Source organism: Protopterus annectens, chromosome 6.part0 (genome assembly GCF_019279795.1).
Source record: "Protopterus annectens isolate FY-2018-M chromosome 6.part0, PAN1.0, whole genome shotgun sequence".
In the NCBI taxonomy this organism is placed as follows: domain Eukaryota; kingdom Metazoa; phylum Chordata; order Ceratodontiformes; family Protopteridae; genus Protopterus; species Protopterus annectens.
Window position 1 is genome coordinate 326066529 of NC_056737.1, and position 22362 is coordinate 326088890.

Sequence of the window (22362 nt, forward strand, 5' to 3'; positions counted from 1 at the left end):
GTTTATTTCTGTTACATCACATTAATTTCTCTTTTAATAGCTCCAGTTACTGTCCTCTATTTTACCAATCTTCCAACATTTGGGGTCTTATCCATTTTCTGTAATGTCCTTCTTTCATCTATTGTCATATGCTTACTTACTTCTATTAAATCAAGCAAGTCTTCCCTTAAATCATTGTCTTCTAGACTAAAAACATCCTCTTTATTCTGTGTTCCTGCTCTTTCCCTTACTGTTCAACTCTAACTGAATTTTCATGTGAGTCTCCTACAGAAGGTTCCAGAACATCACCCTGTGGTATATCTTCTTTAGATGCAGCCTACTCCATCTCTGCACCACCAACTAGGAACTCAATGACACACCATGTTGTGATATTGCCTGAATTGGGGTTTCCACACTAAACTCTTCATGTCACAGTTGGCCTATCACCTCTTTTTCTACATGTTGCATTTCCACATTGCTAAACCTCTTTTTCAGTTATATTCCACTCTTGTGATATTTAATAATTGTGAAATTTACTATGTCTGGATATATTTGTCTGTATTTCTCTTTAAATATCTTTAGAGCTGCACTTTTCAAATTGATTAGTAAGACTTTCTTCTCTGCATGAATATTGCACCATATCAGATCTTCTTTTCTTTCCTTTGTCCAGGTTTCAGTTTTTAACTTTCATTAACTTCTGCTTTTTATTTATCTTACAGCACTTCCTCTATCATTTCCTTTTCAAGGCAGCAGAATATTTCTTCATCTGTTGCATTAAGAATCTCAAATTGTTAGTTATATTTTTAACTTGCTTTCTAGTACAAGTATTTTTTCTTTCCAATTTTATTTACTTTTTACATATTCTCAGTTTAATTTCTCCAAGTCTTTAGGTTTCTAATACCTCGATGGGAATGGACCCCATTCCTAAGTCAAAGTATGATTAAAGTTCATAAAATTAGTATTGTTTCAGTCTTTGATGTTAGCCAAAAGTGCTCTACACAGCACCCACAACATATCCTCTGGGTGGAAATGCCAGTGTTAAGAGAAGGACTGGGGGCTGGGGATAAACATTTTATATAACTGAGAAAGATACTAAGAGAGAATATATATTCTGTCTTTGAACTTTTTTATGCGGTGTATTTCTCTAGAAAAGATAACTACTTCAATATTACTTATTATCTACATGACTTATGATTAATTAAGGTCAATATTTCTGTACCAAGAGGGAACTTTTGTATCTGGAGGTTAGATTTTTTTATTCATCCTATTTTATTGCCTTCTACTGTATTTATCTATATGTGCCAAGCTACATATATTTTAATCTCTATCTGCACAGTTTTCTTTATTATTTAACCAAAGTTCAGTTATTAAACTTTAAACTCCAGTGGATTACATGTATTTATTTTAACTATATTTATATACTGCTATTTATCTTATCATTATTGACACTGTTGGTTAATAGGCTGTGTGGCACATCTCCCATTAGACTTCTAAGCCATCCACCAGCGAGTGATTTTAAAGGCTTGATTAGCAGTGGTGGAATTCAAATTAGTAGCAGTAGTATCATCCCACCATTACAGTTGGTGCCATTGATACCAGACCACTGTCACATTCCTACTGTGCTTATTTAATTCTAACTTGTAACAGATCATGCCTAACATTACAAAAATGCCTGTAAAAGATCATCTATAATCTATATTTTATTAAGCTAGATTAAAAAGCAATCATGACAAATTTTGTGCTGCACAGAATGAAGCAGAAAATACCATCATCGATTGTATACAATCATATTTTCTAGAATAGTAGAAACAATTAGTGCAAAATACAAACAAGTTCTAAAAAGCCATGGATCAACTACTTAATCCGGGTCAAAAATCACACCTTTGAGGCCAGTAATAAAAGTACTTGCCAAATTACAATTAATGTGTGTGTGTGTGTGTGTGTGTGTGTGTGTGTGTGTGTGTGTGTGTGTGTGTGTGTGTAGCTGCAAATAGTTATATTAAATGTTCAGAAATAGCAAATGTTCCTTTCTTTAGTTTTGTTGTCTTTGCCAGTGTGTGTGTATGTGTGCAAGATTGCTGCACAGTGGGGAGTGGGAATTTGCCCTTTCCCTGATGTTGTGCACTCTCAAATCTGGTTCCACATAAGTTGCAGGAGGTGTTGGGTTAAGGTGGGTTTGCCCCCGCCATAAAATAAAGGTTTTATTTATTTAAGTTTTGTTCTTTTTAGAGTGACATTTTTCCATTTGCCTTTTTGATGTTGGATGCTGTGATTTCAACTATCTTTCAATGAACTAATGTACACCTACATCTCTGAAGTTGACTGCGTCAAAAGATTTCTGGTCCTAATAAATCAAATTCAAAGTTCCTTATAGAACAATTTAACAGCCCATCATGGCTGGATCTCTCTAGCAAATCCTAAATAATTTTGGAAAGGACTTACATTTCTAACAGACAATATTAAAGACTGAACACAATCCTCAACTACATTTTTAGCAAAGGACTACCAAAACTTTGCTAATAACTACAGGCATTTCCTTCTAGAAAGAATCTAAGACCTAGCCAAAAATTATCTCAAGTAACCAATCCCTTTCTTATAAATGGGGCTCAGGAGTCACTACTTCACAAGTCCATATATATACCCTGGCTGCTTACTGCCCAATATTCTATTTCAGACAACCGTCGGTCAAGGAAACTATACCATTACTCAACTAGTAAACCAAATCGCATGCAAGACTCTCCAAGCTACACTTATCTTTCTTTAGAATAGCATCTGCTTACATTGTTAAATTATCCACTCAAATTTACAATCTGTCCTTATCCTCTAGGATATTCCCTGCACCATTCAATCTTATCATTGTGATTGTTGTTATCAATAACCCTCACCAAAAAAATGAAAAGATTACAGACCAAATGCCATCTTATGACCTTTAACAAAACTTGTTTGCAAAACTACTCTTTGACCACATAAATAAATATGGCATTCTTTGTGATGAACAACTTGGTTTTTGCACTTCTTTCAATACCATGACTTATTTATGTACTTGTGCTGACACCATTTTAATAACATGAATGATGCTAAGCTACCAAAAGGCCTGTTCACTTATATAAAAAGAGCCTTCAAAACTACAAACTACAAGTTTCTTTTTTCCACAAAATCAGCAAGCTTATCTTTGGAAACACTACACTACAATGGTTCCAAAGTTATCTTAAAAATACAATATTTCAGCTATACGTGGGTAATGCTCTCTCTCTCTCTCTCTCTCTCTCTCTAATCAGGGTACCCTAAATACTGGAGCTCCAGGGATCCATTTTTGGTCTTCTTTTATTTTCATTTTCCTTTACCGGTATAACCAGTGGCCCTACAGATCTCAATATAATTATGCATGCTGATGACCTCCTACTCACAGAATCAAACAAAGACATTGCTTTCCTATAATAAAAGCTGCAAATCAGTTTCACAGCTCTTTGTAACTCTAACCGTAACAACAGACACATGATTAAGCCAGTTAAATCCAGTATTATGGCTTTCGAAACTATACAGAAGCTTCTTAGACTACTATCAATCTTGGTAACCGGCAACATGCACAATTCTTTTCAACTTGTTTCTGAACAAAAATATATATGGATAACCTTAGACCACACATTAACTTTTGTTCAACATACAGACAATGTTGTTAATAAAACAATATCACAACTAAAGCTATATTACAAAGTATCTCATTTCCTTTCTCCTTCTGCCTGTTGAAGCATAGCAGGAAATGTCCTTATCCCCAAAACTGATTATGGTCTTAATAAAATTCATTCTAAAACAAGTACTCACAAAATAATGGATGTTAGTAAACAAAATATGCTGATTTGTTCTAATATCCACAACCACATGTTTTAATTGATTAAAAGTAAATGATGGAGCAATATTACTGTCTAGTTTATAAATCTTTAAAATACTCAAACTAGGGCAGTGCCCCTTCCCCCGTTAAAAACTAAATTCTTCATCTGACAGCAAAGTGACTCTCTTAGAGATGATGCTGAATAGACCCTTAGCCGGTTTCAACCCTGCTTCAAAATCTCCATAGAAAAAAGGGACTTTTCCAAGCTTGGACCTGTCATTTGGAATAGCATTCTTAAAATTTAAAGAAACATAACCTGAGCTTGTCTAATCTAAACTAAAAGAACACCTTTTAAAGAAAGCTATCTGTACCTGATTCAAAGATAATAGCTAGAACTAACAATATATACTACAGCAAGTTATACCTTTGCAGTGAATTAAAGTTCACTTGCTTTATGTTATTTATTGCCATAATTAAATGTAACCTCTTCTTACTAATCTGCAGTTACTATGCAGAAGTGTCCTGCTCACTAGTATGCATCATTGTAAAGTACATTTTTTGTATACAACAGATTTATGTTTTGATTTTAGTAATTGTGTTTTATACTACAGCTTTTTTTTGTGAAGTCTTATACTGTCCTGAGGGCCCAGGCCATGACTGAAAAAGATCTGTCAACCAGTCTACTTACTAGGTTAATAAAAATTAAATAAATAAATACGCCTCCACTAACATATAAATAAAATTAGTACTTGACAGTTGAATGAAAAAATTAATCTCAAGTGCACATTGGAAAACACACCCTGAACACTTCAGTACCCGAACTCTACATCCTGATGGGAAAAATCTAGGGTTAGGGAGAGAACACCTTCTGGATCACCTTGCTCGTGTGTTATGATCCTAACAGTAACTCTATCCCTAATCCTAAACAGTGTGCGCGCGCACACACTCACTCTATCCTAAACCCAAACCTAGTCCTACCACACACACATATACACTTTCGGAATACTTAGCAGCTTGTTGTTTCTGTGGTGTTTCAACATTCTGACACATTCACAATTATTACTTGCAAAGTTTGGGGATCAACATTCTTCCGTTTGAACTACTGTTTTTAGTCTAGCCAGACATAACACGTTGGAGGGACAGACTTATTTTTAAATGGTTGCCACTTTAACTGGAACAAATTGTCCTTATATGTTAGACTGATAACCTCACATATTTCAAAACCATCCTGACAAGTGGATGGTGACCCACAAATGCAAACCCTGGTCTGACGTCTTTTGCCCTCCTGGAAACAGAAGGTACACCTTGGGTGGGGTATTCAGCAAAGTTTAAACAGTCTCTAGACTTGTTTGCTTTATAATTCCTATTATCCTATTACATAACAGTCACTGCTTTGATTAACAGATCCATGGAAGGAAGTATATATAGTTCCACAATGCTAGAAGCAGTTGTTTGTAGTCTAACTGCACACAGGTGAATCCCCATTTGCAATAAACATTTACTAGCCAAAACCTATTACCTTTTGTAACAATTGCAGAAATTGTGTATGGACAGTTAACACCTTCGCAAATCTGCAATTTATTATGGCATAATCACAGCTCCAAAATAAGGGGGTGGGGGCTTATACTACACTACATAAATTTGTTGGTGCAATCCTTCTCAACCTATCCTATCGCAAGCCTTTTACATGGTCTTTGCCACATTTGAACATTCGTGGGTAAAAGATAGTGGATTGCAGTCAACAAGGTGTAATAAGCTATGCAGTTACACACTTCTTTTACTACCCTCTATCTTACGTCCTCTTAATGTGTTTTAGTTAAAGTGAGTAGTGACCATAATGAAAAATCGTCCATGAATTGGGGACTATCTGTTATTCTTATCCCTCATTTTGTAGGTAAGAGTTTCTCAGTTACTCGGCAGTTAGACTCGAGTGGCCTTGGTAGAATTACTTTTTTTAATGACCTTGTCTGCGTTTGACTAATTAACTGCAGTTCTTAGACTTCAGTTTCCCAAATGTAGTACAACATTGCCCAAAATGGTGAAGTAAGATGTGGAACAACTGTAACAATTTTAAAGTAGGGGGTTACCACTTGTTCTTCTTGGCGGGCAGATCAAATATGGTTAAAACGCCCTATCCATAGCTCTCAAACAAGCAAGAGACAAATCTCAACAAAATCAGGGACAAATACAGAAATAATCAGTGGCACTTTCAAAAAATATTAGTTCTGTTAACTTGAAACACTGACAGAACAACCAAATGTGAATTAATATACAGTTTCTGAAGTAAAATAAGTCTAGAACTCTAATTACTGTCATTATTTGTTAAGTATAGTTCACCAGACATTCTCCAGGCAGCAATTGTAGGCGAGATTAAGAGGGACACAGCTAAAATTTGAGTCAAAATCAAAGACATCCCCTGAAAATAAGTGATAGATGACAGGCTTGTGCATAGCTCTCAACCTTCCATCGCCACACTCGCCTTCATAATGTGGAACAAATGGGCAAAATGTGGAACACATACTAAGGGCTTACTAACAACTTCAACTAGGAAGGTCATATGATGGTTAAAATATGCTGGTTTTACTTATAAAGAAGATCCATTAATGAATGAATATGATTAATTTCAATTTACCATGGATTTCACTTACAAAAAATTCCTAACACTGAATGTGTGACACAGACTCTTTCAATATGGAACTTTGAGGTATTTTGAGGAACATGAACTTTTTAAGACCCCAAATGAGGTACGTTCCTCGTAATGAGGTACACTTGAGAGGTATGGGCTTGTGTTTACACTGTCTCACTGATAAGCCGTAGTTTACCAACGATTCTTACTTAATATACGACAAAGCGTTATTTAGAAAAGATCAAGAACTTTCTGTGAAGACAAGTAGACTATGCTAAGAAACAAAGTACGATTAAGAAGTACGACACCGAATTTTCAGCTACTTTAAGCTTAGCTATAAATTTGTCTCAGAATTGGTTCCCCATTAGAAACGCTGTTTTTTTTTTTTTTACCTATTAACCGTATACGTATAGCAGTATAACGGGGAGCTGGTCTTGCCATTTAAATAGAATAATCACTCAACCTTTTACCTCCAGAGTGAGGGATTGAGCCAAAAATAACTAGGGACGTTTTTAAAGCATTACTATCGTTATCTTAAGAAGCTGCCAGAGCGAGAAAATAATTTTAATTACTGCGTTTTCTTCCTAAATTTCCAGTTTTAGGAAGGATTAAGAGGTACCGAGCCAAAATTAGGGACACTCCTTGGAGATAAACATAAAAGCAATGGTTTGTTGACTGTCTAGTGAAAGCCTTAATGTCTCACTATTTCGCTTAATACACAGCTACGTGTCCTAAGCACGAGCCATACGCAGCAGTCGGAGATAAATCAGCGGGCTCTGTTATCAACTACTTATGTCTCTTGGCATGCACGTTGTTTTGTTACATTTCAAAGGTCAGTAGTTGAGGCATGTTGCTTCAAATGAATTCCTTGATTAAGGGGTACTGGTAGTCCTTGTCATATACAGAGTGCTTCACACCGTACGGCGTGATGTTGCGGTCCATCTTTTCCCGATCCCTTGTTCTTGGTCCACGACTGTATACCAGGTTAACTGTATCCCGACACGAAAGTTTTGCTGCGCCTCCAAACCTACGAGTGACACCCCCTAAAAGCCTTGCAGATGAAATGGTGCGTATTCGTGCTTCGGGTCTTGAGCCCCGCGAAGAAGTGACAGTCCAGGCGCTGCTGGTAGATGAGGCTGGTCGTTTCTTCAGTTCCTGTGCTCAGTACCGGGCTGACATTCAGGGTATTATAGATCTAGCCACGGACCCTTCCAGAGGAGGTCACTATACTGGAATTGAACCTATGGGGCTCTTTTGGAGTCTCCATCCAGCTAAGATGGAAATCCCTTACCAAAGGCTACAAAAGAAGGAAGTAACAAAGAATCCTTTCATTGTGGAACTGACTCTGCATCATGGTTACACCGATGGGGACAGGTTACCCGGGCGGGTTTTGGCTAGGGCCAGGGCTGAAAGATGGTTTGTTGCTCCAGGAGTCAGAAGGATTCGATTAAGAGAAGGCAGGGTACGGGGAAGCCTGTTTTTACCTCCAGGTGAGTACAGCGCGGAATTGGTGCATATTTTACAGTACTGGCATTTGACGCAAACAACAAAAAGTGGACAGTCATATGTCTGTCTTGCGTTTTGTAAGTTTAGGTGAATGAATGTCCCCCCCCCCCAATGCTGCATAAGTAGCTGGATAAAAACTACATGGTTCACCTGCTCCCATGATAGCTCCCAACCTTTCCTCTCCAAAATGTGGAAGACATAATGACAACTTACTATCAGCTTCACCCAAGAAGCTTACTGGATAGTTTAAATCAGTTACTTTATACATATAATCTGTTGTTTAGATGAATTAGTATGATTTTGTATTATTTACCATGGATATTGGTCAAAAAAGCCTTAGCACTGTATGTGTGACAGACCCTTTCTATGTAAAATGTTGACTTTTTAAGACTCAGAATGAGGAACGCTCCTTGTAATGAGGTACACTTGAGAGGTATGCTTGTTCCAGTAATTTTATCTACGCTATAGTAATTGCACTTGGTTTCATAACCTCTCAGCTGTTCCTGATTGTGGCTCAGAATGTTTTTTCCCCTCCTAATCCCAAATAAAACTGGTGATTTTGGAAGAAGAGGAGGTGGATTGCCTCTAGTAAATAATAACCGTAATTAGTGTTGTAGACTAATTTAATTTTACTTAAGTCCCTCTTTTTTCTTAATTTGCCCCTGATTCTGGCATTAGGGATTTGAGAGCTGTGCTTACTTTGAGTTCCGTTACTTGTCTTGGGACCTTTTTTTGCTGATGCACTGTCTGGCCTGGTGAACATTAGGCCCTGCCTAATCCCTGCAGCTGATAGGAGTAGATGATGAGGCCTGTGAGTGTGACCCTGAGTTTTAAGGATGTGAACTCTGGCCTGGGGTCTTGATTTTGATTTGGTCAATCATAGCTCTCAACTTTCCCAGAATTTTTCAGACTTTGCATATTTTTGATCCATAATTTCAGTCTGTTCTTCATAAAATTTGCAGTTTTCTGGCAAATCATTGATAGTTGAAGTAATTAAGTAATGACAGGCATTTGACTTGCAAACTTAATATCTTTCAGAAATTATGTAAAAGAGACATTTATGTGATCAGAGATTTTGCATATTGCTGCTACTCCCCACCAACGGCAGCCACTTTTGTAGCAAATACCCTAAATAAGTAGTTCAGCATATGTACTGAAATATCTTGTATTAATAGGCACTAGTTAGACTGTTAGTAACAATACAAGCATACATCACTATGGACACTTTACTGGCTCACCTTTTTGGTCTGTTTGTACTTTTGACAATTGGATGCTTTGACTATGACAAAATGTTTGTTTATTTAAATTTGTTAACTAGGGATAAAGTCTTGAGTCTCCTGGAGTGTTTTCAGTCTTGGCCCAGGCAAAAAAGCAAAATAAAAAGTACAGTTGTGTAAAATCTTACCATATCAGTAGCTGTCCTTCTCTTCATTATTGCAGTATTCTATATAGAAGAGATGTCCCGCCCCAGGGAAGCCCAATGCTTGGCCAGAATGCAGAAGCCTAAAAAAGATCTGGTGTGCGCCATACATCACATTTATGTTCCCTGCATAGAATGTAAAGTGTAAAAGGGACATATGGATGCAACTACCGAGAACTGAATTGCCCTAGTAGAGAACAGTCACCCCAGGATAAAGGAGTCTATGCACATCCAAAATGAAGAAATGCAAAACAAACGAGGGGGTTGGAGGGAGGGAGTGAATGCTCCAAAAGTGACGAGAAAGACATCAACTGTTATGGTAAGATTTTATACTACTTTACTATGTTCTTTTATATCACTGTTGGAGTATCGCACATAGAAGATAGAGTAAAAAACCTCAAGAAATGGAGTGGGTGTCTTCAACAAACCCACATAAAATGGTTTCAGTAAAACCTGCTCTGGTTGTAGAAAACCATATCCAACTTATAATTCTTAGTAAATGTATGCACTGAAGACCAAGTAGCAACTTCAAGGATGGAATTGGTGTCCAACTCCTTGAAGAAGGCACCAGCCCTAGTGGAATGAGCTCTAACAGAAGAAGACAGATTTGCCATGAAAAGAATAACAAAAGGAAATGGCCTTAGATGTGTAGGCGGAAATGGTTTGCTTAGAGCCAAACCCAAAGACCTGGGATACAAGGAAACAAAAAGCTGATCAGACTTGTGAATAGTCCTAGTTTTATCCAAATACTACTCGAGCTTTATGCAGGGCCCTCTTACTAGCAGACTTGAGGAAAAAGGAGGGGAGTTGTACCGACTGATTCAAGGACAACTCATTTACTACCTTGGGCACAAAAGAAGGATTAGTATGAAGGGACACTGTCCCTGTGAAAAACTTAAAGGAATGGCCATAAGGCCCTGGAGCTCAGAAACCCTCCGAGTAGAGGTAAAAGAGAGCAGAAAAACAGTCTTCCAGGTACAATGTTGCAAAGAAGCAGAATCTGCAGGCTAAAAAAAAGCCGGAGTCAATTTTTACAAAACAAAATTAAGGTCCAAAGAAAGGAGGAATATATTTTCTTGGAGACCTAATATGCAGGACGCCATTAAGAAATTGTTTGATCTCAAAATGAGAAGTCAGAGGAGGCTTCAGGGGCACACAAGCAGTGTGGGCCATCACAGATGAATAGACCAAGCCAGACTGGAGTAACTCACAGACGAGAGGAGCAGAGGACCACTGTAAAAGGGTCTTGGTTACAAGCATGGCACATGTTTCTGGTTGAGGGTTTCTGTGCCTCCTGTAAAACCCTGAGCCATGTCCTCAGAAAAGAGGTGCCTGATAGGGATCAAAACCCTATCACCCACAATGTCAGTTGCAGAGTGGACAACTGGGGATGGATGAGACACCCCTTGTTCTGTGTGAAGAGGTCCAACCGGGTGATTTAACTTGTGGTGATTGCCCCTGGCCAGATGCAGTAGAGGGGGAACCAGTGCTGTTTCAGCCAAAAGGGAGTCACTAGGAAGATTTTTGGGGAGTCTAGTTGAATCTTCTGCAGGACACTTGGAAGTAGAGTAAGAGGATCGAAAACATAAAGAAACATCCCCTTACAAGGAAAAGAAAGGGCATCCGTCTTCCATGCCAGATGGCATGGTACTTGGGAACAGAAGAGAGGAAGCTGCTTGTTCAGAGGGGAGACAAAGATCTACCTGAGGAATACCTCACTGATGGACAATGTCCAGAAACTTGTCACTGTGAAGTATCTATTCATGAGCTTATGTTTTGGACCTGCTCTGAGAGTCTGCCAGTAGATTGTGCTCTGAAGGAATGTATACTGCCTGAAGAGTTTACAGATAATTGAGAGCCACTTCCCAAGCCTGAAGCTCCATTTTGCAGAGGAGGCAAAATTTCGTGCCCCCCTGCTTGTTGACATTCCACATCACTGTAGTGTTGTCTGTGTACACCTTCAATGTGCCTAGAGATAACATGGGGTGAAAAGCTTGAAGGGCCAGAATTAGAGCTCTCATTTCTTTGATGTTGATATGGTCTGACTTCTGATGCGGAAGCCAAAGACCCTAACTTTTCAGGTGATCAAGACAAGCCTCCCACCCCATGTCTGAGGCATCAGTGGACAGCTCTTGAGAAGGGGCTGAAGGCAGAAAGGGCCAGCCTGGGTTGAGACCATACTGTTGAATTCACCACTCATATTCCTTCTTGTGAGAGGGAAGGAGAAGTACACTGAAATTCAGAGGGTGACAATGCTGTAGCCAAACTGACTTGAGGTACAATTGAAGCTTCCACATATGCAGTCTGGCAAGAGGAAGCATTGGAATAAAAGAGGCCATGAATCCCAGGGCCAGACGAAACTTCCTGGCTGGCATGGCAGTCAGAGGAAGAAGAGACTGAAAGAAGGCTGTCAACGACAATACCTTTGGCAGCAGAAGAGAGGCCAACATTGGCACCGTCTGAATTCTGCATCCCAGATACACATGATCCTGAGAGGGAGTCCGGACGGACTTTTGGAAGTTGATAGTAAACCCCAGACTTTAAAGAAGAGAGATGTTGAACAGCAGATCCTATAACAGTTGATTGTCAAAAGGCGCCTGAAACAACAAGTCATTTAGATAAGGAAAAATCTAAATGCTTTGGAACCTACAGAAGGCAAACGCAGAAGCTAGGCCAAAGGGCAAAACAGAGAACTGAAAATGAGAGGAAGATGCAGAGAAATTTAAAACCTTCTTGAAAAGAGGGTGAATGGGAATATGAAGGTAAGCTTCTTTCAGATCCAAGGACATCAGAAAAACATGGGGTAATAAAAGAGGAAACCAAGTTTAGAATAAGCATCTGAAAAAAAGAGATCTCAAGAAAGGTGCTGAGCCAGAAGAGATCCAGAATAGATCTCCAAGTGCCCTTCTTTTGAGAAACCAGGACCATCCTGGAATAAAATCCCCTTCTTATTTAGGAAGTAGAAAGCAAACCTTCTGCTGCCACCCATGCTGAAGTAAAATGGCTGAAATTGTTAAAATCGGTTCCTTTATTAACAAAGTAAAACATAATCCTGCTGCTGCTGTCTGGAGAAGCGCTTTCGGTTGTTGAACCTTTATCAAATCCTCTTTTTTTTCTTATTTAGGAAGGGAGACCGGTTGAATGGAACATTGGTTCAACAGGGATCATAGAACCTCCAGGAAATGAAGTTGCTCTAGAGGAAGTTGAGAAATCACTGAGAAGGAAGAGGGAGATTTCCATACCATGAAGTAACTGGTGGATGATATAAAGAACCTAAGAGTCTGAAGTGATGAGATGCCAATTTGGAAGACAAAGGGGAGAGCTGAAGGGACAAAAGAACCTGGTCTAAAAGAAGCAGGGGCAAACTGTCAAAGAGAAGCAGGCTTATCAGATAAAGGAAGCTTCTGGGCCATAGAAATCTGAGAAGCCTTAACCATAGAAATCTGAGAAGCCTTAACAGAGGGGGGCCCGCCTCCTGCCGTTAGAGGCCTGGCGTGGTTGCCTGAGAACAGAAGCAGATCTAGAAGGATAATTCCTCTGGATCTTCGGGTTAGGAAAGTAAAATGTTTAAGGCCTTGCAAGGTTTGCCTTCTCTTGAAGAGACTTAAACATGATAGCAGCAGCATCAGCAGTACCAAAAAGATGGGTATTATCCAAAGGAGCATCCAACAACTGGGTCTTAATGTACTCTGGTAGAGACTGGAAACAGGGCCAGAAATAACACCTCATGACGGACCAAAAAGCCACAGCCCTAGAAGAGGCATCAGCAGGATCGTAGCTACACTTAGTGGCGAGCCACTTTAGAAACAGAATCTAAAAAAGGTAAGGCAGATGATTTGCCTTCAGAGTCAGGGAGGTCAGAGATAACCTGACAAGCCTGAACAATGAGGGCATACCTGGTCATAAGGGTCTGGTAATTAATAGCCCCTAAAGGCCAAGTAGAAGCAGTGTAACCTTTCTTGCCGATCCCGTCCATTTCCCTGCTATCTTTATTTATCAGAAGGCAAAAGTTTGGAAAAGTGCAAAAGTTTAGAAGGTTTGTCAGAAGAGGCTGACACCACAGCAGGATCAGCAGAAAGACATTTAAATAAAAACTGACAATCCTCAGAAACCTTATAGAAACTTTCAGGTCTGTTAGGAGCAGGAGGCTGAGAATCGGGGAGACTTGGAAGCAGCAATGAAAGTGTCTTAAGGCACCTAACATAGGAGGAACTGCCGATGGTTTAGGAGTATCCACCTGAAGCAATTCCTAATATCTTCTCTGAATATCAGACGAGAAGAATCCCACTTAAGGAATTACATCATCCTAGCAATTGTGTCCCCAAAGGACAGTTCCTCAAAAGGAGACTCTGGGCTAATTGCCTACTCTTCACAGATGCTTTCACCTTTGGCTTATGGTTCTGAAGAGGAGTCTTAAGACCCATCACTAGATACTGAATCCTCATGTGGGGAATCTGGTTCCCTAAGCCGTTTAGAAGGGGTAGAGGTCCAAGGAGGCACGGGTACTGGAACCCCTTGAGGAGGCTTTGTGGTCATTAAGAGAGAATACAAGCCCTTAGTAAACTCTTGCCATTCCCTTTGAGGATCCATGGGATGGACCGAAACATTGTTTTTTCTGTCTTTTCTTAGAAGGAACATCAGCCCTAACAAATACCAGAGGTTCCAACCCTTGGAGAGATTTGATAAGAGAACCCAGAACTTCCTCCTTGACCAATATCTGTGGAATTCCTCTATGATTCTCTGAGATAATAAACTGCTGTTCTCTGTCGATGTCCAGAGCAGGTGCCTGCAAAGCCTCAGAGGATGTGTGAAAAGACATATCCAAGCTGGCATCTGGTGGAGTCGTGGCAGAGTAATCTAACGTAGACACCGAACGACCTACAGAGTTATTACCTGCTTCTAGAGGGATGTCTGGTGGAGGCTGGACAGTTGAAGAATCCAACCAAGACTTCTTACCCTTCCTCTTACCTAGCAGGAGTATCTCTGGATTAAGGGATTCTGTCATGGTACCCTGGACTAACTATTTAGGCTGTTGGTTTTCAGGGTAAATGGCCAGGGAAGACAAACTGTTCTGAGTGTCTTGGGCACAAATGCCTTAAAGATACAAGAGGTATGGTTGTGGGAAGCGCCCGGATAAAAAAATACACTGTTCGTGAATATCCTTATGAGGAATCTGCCTCCCCCACTGACATTCTCCCTTCTTGGATGTCATCAACTCTGGGTAGTAAAATAAAATACAAGACCAAGAAAAGTTCATTAAAACTACCTTGATGAGGCACTTATCTGGTGTTAGTAAATATACAATACAGAAACAAGGCGTTCAGCTGGTGGCAAAGAACTTCTGGGTAGTTGCATCGTACGTCCCTTTTATGCCCTGTGTTCTGTGCGGGGAGCATAAGTGTGATGTATGACACGCACAAGATCTTTTTTAGGTTTTTGCATACTGGCTGAGCATCAGGCTGCCTACTGAGCATCAAGGCTGCCCTGGGTAGGACATCCCTTCTGTGTAGAATACTGTAACAGTGAATATAGGAGGACATCATAAGTTAGATACAGACATTTTACAGGTTATAATTAGAAAACATTGAAGGTGACTGTAATAGGTTTTAGGTATCAACAAGCAAATTAGATCACCAGTAAAACCCTCCAAAACTAGCCTCCGAAACAGAGAAACCACAAAGCCGCCTTCAGTTACATCAAAAATCTCCATGGCAAGGCCCAGGTTTGTTCCGAATTAGTACTTAACAATGTCACTTACACTGATCCTTTTGACTTGGCCAACCTGCTAGCAGATAGGTTCTTTGCAAACTTTACCCCCTGTCCCCCCGCAAAGGCCCTTTTGACATCTCCAATACTTGTCTCGCACCTCATAGATCATGTTAAAAGGCCCTATCCAAGGCAAAGAACACAGCTTCCATGGGACCTGATAGTATCCCAGGCTGTATTCTGCACCATCTCCAGCAAGAACTGCCTTCGCCATTGAGCACCCTGTTCAGCCACAACCTAAGTACAGGCTTCATTCCAGCAGAGTGGAGAACTGCGATTGTTATCTCCTTATACAAAGATGATGCTTCTTCTGACCCCATTGAGCATCCTGTTCAGCCACAACATAAGTACAGGCTTCATTCCAGCAGAGTGGAGAACTGCCATTGTTATCTCCTTATACAAAGATGATGCTTCTTCTGACCCTGGAAACTATCGCCCCCCCATTAGCTTGACAAGTCTGATCTGTAAAGCCATGTAGCGTATTATTTTGGATCTCCTAAACAAAGACATAGGCAATCTCCAAGCACTTGACCCCACCCAGTTCAGATTCGTCAAGGGTAAATCTTGCCTATTGAACCTGGTTGATTTCTTTGAGACCGTCACCAAGGCCCTGGATGAGGGAAAGTCATTACATACAGCTTACTTTGACATGGCCAAGGCCTTTGACACCATTCCCCACTCTGGGCATCATCGAGAAGCTAACATAACTTGGTGAAAATCCCTGTCTCATCAGGTGGGTGGCCAACTGGCTCACCGACAGGACCATCAAGGTCAAAATAGGCACCCCCACCTCCGATAACAGACCTGTCACTAGTGGACTTCCCCAGGTATCTGTCCTGGGATCCCTAGTGTTTGGCATCTACTTCTCAGAGGTTCAGGCAAAGACAAAATGCCTGTGGCTGACCAAGTTTGCAGACAGCTGTAAGTTGGGTGCTGTCACCGATTCCCCAAATGATTTTGACATACTGCAAGAGGGTCTCACAGCAACTAATGACTGGTGCCAAAGTCATGGCCTCGAGCTAAATGCAAAAAAAGTATCATACCATTTGGCAAAAACACAGCCCCTAGTCATTACCACATCAATGGCAACCCCCTAAGCACACAATCTGTGGTGAGAGACCGGGGTACTTGGGTTGATAACAATTTGACGTTCGACCATAATATAACGGCAGTGGTCAGAAAAGCCTTTTACTTGGTTCATGTCAGAAGTAAAGGGATTGCATCCAGAAAAAAGGAGGTTATTACCTCTCTATTACCCCTCCCTCATTAGACCAATAATTTAGTATAACGCCCTGTTTGGTATGTACCTTTCCAAACATCTGCACCAACTGGAAAGGCCACAGAATTACCTCACAAAGCGAATCCATGGACTCCAAAACCTGTCCTGTGCAGCGAGGCTTAAATCACTGTCACTCTACTAGGTATCATACAGATTGTTCAGAGGTGATCTGTGTCTTGCCTACAAGGCAATCTTGGACCCTGCCCTACTAGAGATGCTACATATCTGTAAGTCTAACTCCTTGCACATTAGCTGTTTGAAAGGCCTGAATGTAATATGTGACATCAACAAAACCTGCTGGAGAGACAGGCTCGTCTCCCAGAGGCTGCCCCCTCTCTGGAATAGACTTCCCAAATGCGTCAGAGTACCTTGCTGACCCTCTTCAAAGTGCAATCTTGATGAATAGATGGGAAAACACAAATTTGCCCCAGAGGTTCCACCTGGTGTCCCCTCATTGACAGGGCCGACAGGTGCTGACTGAGGTTTCTTTTTGGGAATAAACTCTTGGCTAGGCTTGTAAGGGCCCCAGGACTATTAGCTTAGTTTCTGTGATCCTATGAACACATTGTACAAGGAGGTTTAAATAAGGTGTTTTAAAGGGAATACAGAGAGTAATACTGGGGGTAAAGAGGGAAAGGATGGGGAGTAATCTGATGAAGAGTCTACATACTTAAAACCTAACCTTACTAGAAGTGTAATGAGACTTTTAACATGTATAAGTAAGGATGAATATAGATCTGGAAGGATATGTGTTAAGTGACTCCTGTGTGGTGAAAGCATTTACATTTTTCTTTGAGTAAGAATTATTTTGAGGTAAACTCTCCATTTAGGGAAGGTGGATATTTATTTTAGATCAGTGATATGGGACTACCATGTTTGAGGTGCTAAAACTGAAAAGGAGTGGTCTGCGCAGTGCAATCTGATCCTGGAAGTATGACGGGAAGGTAAAGAGGAGGATACAGACCTTAGGTTGTAGGAGGAAGTCAGTTTTGTGAGGCAGCTAGTGAAGATTGGAAAGGATTCTAGATTAATATATAGGCTAGAGACTTTAGTAGTAGTCTGGTTCGTTGAAACTGGTAGCCATTTTACTTTCTGATGCTCTAGGCAGTAATGCTTTCATTGTGTGACGAGTGTGTTGAATTTGCATATGTGGGAGGTGGTTTGTACGGCTAATATGGCTAGTACTCCTTTTTTGAGGCACTAGCAATTATAGCTAGGCCGTATTCAAGTTGGGCGCTCACCTTTACCAACTGCAGCCCTACCTTTGGAGATATAAAGTGAGTTTTTTTATGTGCAGAATGGCTGAGATTTAACCTTGGCTTTTATTACTTCTGCATATGGTTGCCAGCTTTCTTTGTGGCTAAAACCGGACTAAGGTCACGCCCCTCACATCACCCACAACTCCACCCATTCCTCTCCCATCCATGCTCTGCCCATTTTGTGACATCAGCTGATGGGAACACCCTCTTCTGTTCTGGATGCCTGCCAATTTAACAAACACTGATAATCTGTTTCCTTACCAATAAAACTATAAACTATAGTAAGGTTTAAATAAACTGTGATTAGTAATCCATTCCTAGCTTTGCAGACAACTACAGTGCAGCAGTGTAACCCGCTGAGAGTTTCAGCTTTTGGTCTCAGACGTGTAGGATAATATTAAAAAAACTGCCACTCCAAAGGTAAACATTATAAAAACCATCATGCACTACTACAATGTTTATTCAGATCAGTCAAAAGAGCACTTCCTTTTTTGCACAAATTCTTAATTTGACTAGACCTTTCAGCACATTTAATGGAAATTTAAATTTGTAATCTCATGTTCTACAACAGCAGATACATCTTCAGTGAGTGAAAAAAAAACACAATCAAAAAATTAACATGAAAACTGAATTTTAACCAAATGCTTGATTGTAAGTCTTCTGAAGGAAGTACACAATGATAAAGGAAAACACTATAAATAATATTCTATTCCACTTTTAACACACTACAATTACAGTACAATTACTGCAACACTTTCTGCTATTCTTGCGTTCTCAAAATAACATTAAACAGCAAAATTACATAGAACAATCACAGCTACTCTGTTTTTGTTTTCATCTCAAAATGCTATAAATTAATAAGCAACATATTACTGTTTAAAAATACTGCCAATGCAGACACTGCTATAAATGTAAAATCAACTCCGATCTTACTGTAACTTTTGTGGAGTGTTATTTATAGAAGTCTTACAGCCTACATCCAGAAACATGTTATCCTTGGAATTCTGCACCTTAAGTAAGCATCAGTGTAAAGCCACAATATTCAACATACAGTGTGAATTTATCAAAGCTGCTCTCTACAACTAATACAGCCTCAATTATTCAACGCACTCTTAGTGGGTTACTCTTATTGTGTTAAGCTGTGACTTTCTAAATCGGCAACCATTTCCTGACGAGCAAAAAAAAAAAAAAAAAAAAAAAAAAAAACATGCAAACAGACATCCATAATAGACAGTAGTTAAAGGTACACTTCTATGACACAAACGTGCTTTCATATTAGTTTCAGACACCATAATGGAAGGATAAACACAAGAAAGCTATCTTTAGAATGCAGTCGGTGCTTAATGTCCATGTGGCCTGCCTTTCAGTTCATCACAGTACTCTGGTAGGAAGCCATATACTGCAGTGTCTAAAGCTGCAGCATAACAGTTGTAATCTGCAAGAACTCTCAGATCATCAAAGAAGGAATCCCTTCTACTGTATTTGCCATATCATGATAAAGTTAAACCCGCCCACATAACTGATGCTTTAATCGGTCGCACAGCAATAGCAAATGGCATACAACGTTTGATTACTGCCTCTGAAGATCAAATCACACATTACAATCACAGCAAAAGCCAGTCCATTGTTGCACGCAACAGTTGCATTGCTTTAGATACAGCACAACCCGCAAAAGGCATGCTTCCGCAACAATGGATATGAAGCATACGTAATAACACAATGCATTATTAACCTATACAAATATGCAAACTGACAGTAAGCTAACCTAAGCTAACCTACGAATACAATCAGGAGACTGCATGAAATGCAATAAATAAGATTTTTTATCTGTTCAAAAAGTGTGCAAAACATGCAGAAGAAAATGAAATTACATGTATGGAAAGGAGCACAGATGTAAGCAAAAGTTCTCTCTACTGTATGATAAGACCAGACAGTATAAGCCTCCGAGTGCATGGAGACTGTATTATGACAAATGCATAGCCGGAATAATACAAAAGCAAGCAAATTATTTTCAAACTGACCAACTACTTAAAAATTCCCGACAGACACTTACAAGCAGAAAATACTCATCGGGTCTGTATGATCAGAAGTCTAAAAGTGCACAGTTTCAGCCATGTTAGGTTAAATGCTTGTCTGCTTGCTTCATATTTACATTCAGCATCACCAAACCAATAAAATAATGACTGATAATTAGCAATGCACGTGTGTGAGAAAATGTACATAATTATTCAGTATTGCTAAATCTGCAAATAAAATAGCTACAAGCTACATACACTACTCATTGTTTCATTTATACAAAGTAATAGTTAGAAAGCAAGCGTTTGAGTTTAAAAATCATAGTCAGAGAATGCTTCTAGTAAGGAAAACCTGATCCTTACAGTATACACCAAGCCAGGAGCTCTAACCTGCTAGGATCTTCCTGCAGCAACACTTTCCGCCTGCCTAAAAATACACCCCTTACCAATTCCACCATAATGGTACTCATTAAACAGACTAATAGCATCCCCATAATGCTTGAGACCGTGGCAGTGGCACAAAACCCGGACTTCACGTGTCTGATTTTGAATGAAATTTGTAACCAGATAATTTGTCAGAAAACCGGACAGTCCGGTCAAAAAACGGACAACTGGCAACCCTACTTCTGCATGGAGCTAACTTTAGGTTACTGATTTAGCCAGATCACTATCTACCTAAAACATTTTATGATTTTAAGTGGAGGCTTTGTTGCTGCAAAGTATATTCCACTTTTCTTGGAGCAGGGAATGTTATATTGTATCCTGAAAAGCATAGCTTTCACATTTGTGTGTCTTTAGGATGTTTTTTGTCATGTAGCCAGAAGGTTAACTGGTAGGAGTTTGCTTCCATCTGTTTTTTGATTGCCTTCTGAAAGGGGTTGGACTAGTATGTGACAAAGTCACCAGCATATAGGATCATAGGAATCTTTGGTACATTGGCTAGAAGATAGTAGATAAGTCAGTTTGTAGTAGTGAGAGGGGCATGTGTTACCCTGTTGGAAATGCGGGTTATGCATGCACGTTGGCTTATGTGATGTATACCTGGCTGCAGTCTACTCTCTGGATTTATTTGACTAACAAAAGAAGTACATATTCAGCTTGAATATTAGCCTTTTCATGTTGACAAAATTTTATATTATTTTAGAACGTGTTACAAATGTAGAATCTTTGTGGATATAATAGATTGCTAGGTTATAATGTTTGTGAAGGTTTGCAGGCTGAGACTGTAGTGAAGTGGAGATAATGGACTAGAAATGTGTGCTGTTGAGTGTGTGCCCAGCTTCGAGTTGCAGCTTGTTTGTCTGAAGTCAGCAACTTGTATTCTGTATATTCTGCAGTAACAACTGACAGTTGTCATACTGGCATCCTGCCACTGTGCATAGCATTGCCATTTTAAAATTACAGCTGTTTGCTGTAACTTGTATGTCTTGTATAGTGACTCAAGGCAGTCACTTGAATAGGTCACCGGTCATTATTTCTCCTTTCTCAAGTAAGTTTACATATTTGTCTGCATGCTTGGTTTCCTGACTGTTATTTCCAGAACTGGTAACCATAATTCATAGGCCTGACGTTAGTAGGGTAAAGTTCACTGCTTTGAATGTGCTGCCTGTGGCTTACAACTGTTACATAAGTCAGTCAAGTAGCATGAGCAGTAGTTGCATCCACGAACCACGGTTTAAGTTTCTTTTGTCAGCAAGTGTGCATTCTGGCCTGTGTAGCGTTTAGCTTGCGACATTGTTGGCTCTGTGGTGTAGAGGGATGGAGCCTAGTCTGTGAAACAGATAACCGGAGTCCTGTAGGAGGTGATAGGGTAAGATGAAAGTGAGTAGGTGATACAGTCACACAACTCTTAGGATGTTAGCTCTGGCCCCTGTATTCCTTGGACCCTGTTGAGACTGGGTGTCATGTCATGTCAAGCATAAGGTGTTGTAGTTGGTCAGTGCTACCTGTGTAGAAGTTTGCATTCCCTTACAGTCATTTTGGAATACTGGTGTCACATGTCATAGTGCTATGGGGCACAAAACTCTGATGTTTTTTTCAGTTTGTTTGTGTCTTTCGGCTTTTCCCGGTTAGGGGTCGCCACAGCGGAACTCCGGTCCGCTAATGATTGGCAGTTGATTTTTACGTACTGGCTTGCCAGGCCTGACGCACAACCTTCAACGAAGGTACACCCATTCACTCATGTCTCCATGCAGAAGACTCTCTAGCTGAGAATCGAACCGGACAGCGTCTTACTGTGAGGCGACAATGCTACCGCAGCACCACCACCACAGTTATGATGTTTTTTTCAGTGTAAAGTGAATATTAGTCGGAATGCCTGGCAAGCAGCAGAGACAATAGTTTTTTTAGCTTCCATGGCATGTTTATTCATACTGCTACTGTCTAGAAGAAATGTGTAGCATATGACACAGTTTCCAGAACTGGACATTTACAAAGTCATATACCTTGTATGCTACTCATTTCTCTAGCTATAAAATGTGTATTTGTATATGTCTATGTATGTATTTGTTCACATCACTGTGTAGTAAGTCTTTAGTGTCACAATTAACTCCTGAACTATCCATATATTTGTCTGGTTTCTACAGTGATCCTAAAAACACCAAAGGAAGTAACTACTGACCAAAAAATACAGTGATCTTAAAAATGCCAAAGGAAGTAATTGACCAAAAAATCAAGTCCTGAT

General features: G+C 39.9%; 1 protein-coding gene across 1 annotated transcript in view; it reads left to right on the forward strand.

Annotated features, from left to right (window-relative positions):
- Nucleotides 1-6866: 6866 nt before the first annotated feature.
- LOC122804298 (acyl-coenzyme A thioesterase 1-like) overlaps nucleotides 6867-22362 on the forward strand; it is a 94068-nt gene continuing 78572 nt past the window's right edge. Inside the window, exon 1 of the mRNA XM_044074088.1 lies at nucleotides 6867-7924. Coding sequence (XP_043930023.1) covers nucleotides 7363-7924 — 562 coding nt within the window. The 5' untranslated portion in view covers nucleotides 6867-7362. The remainder of the gene's footprint in view (nucleotides 7925-22362) is intronic.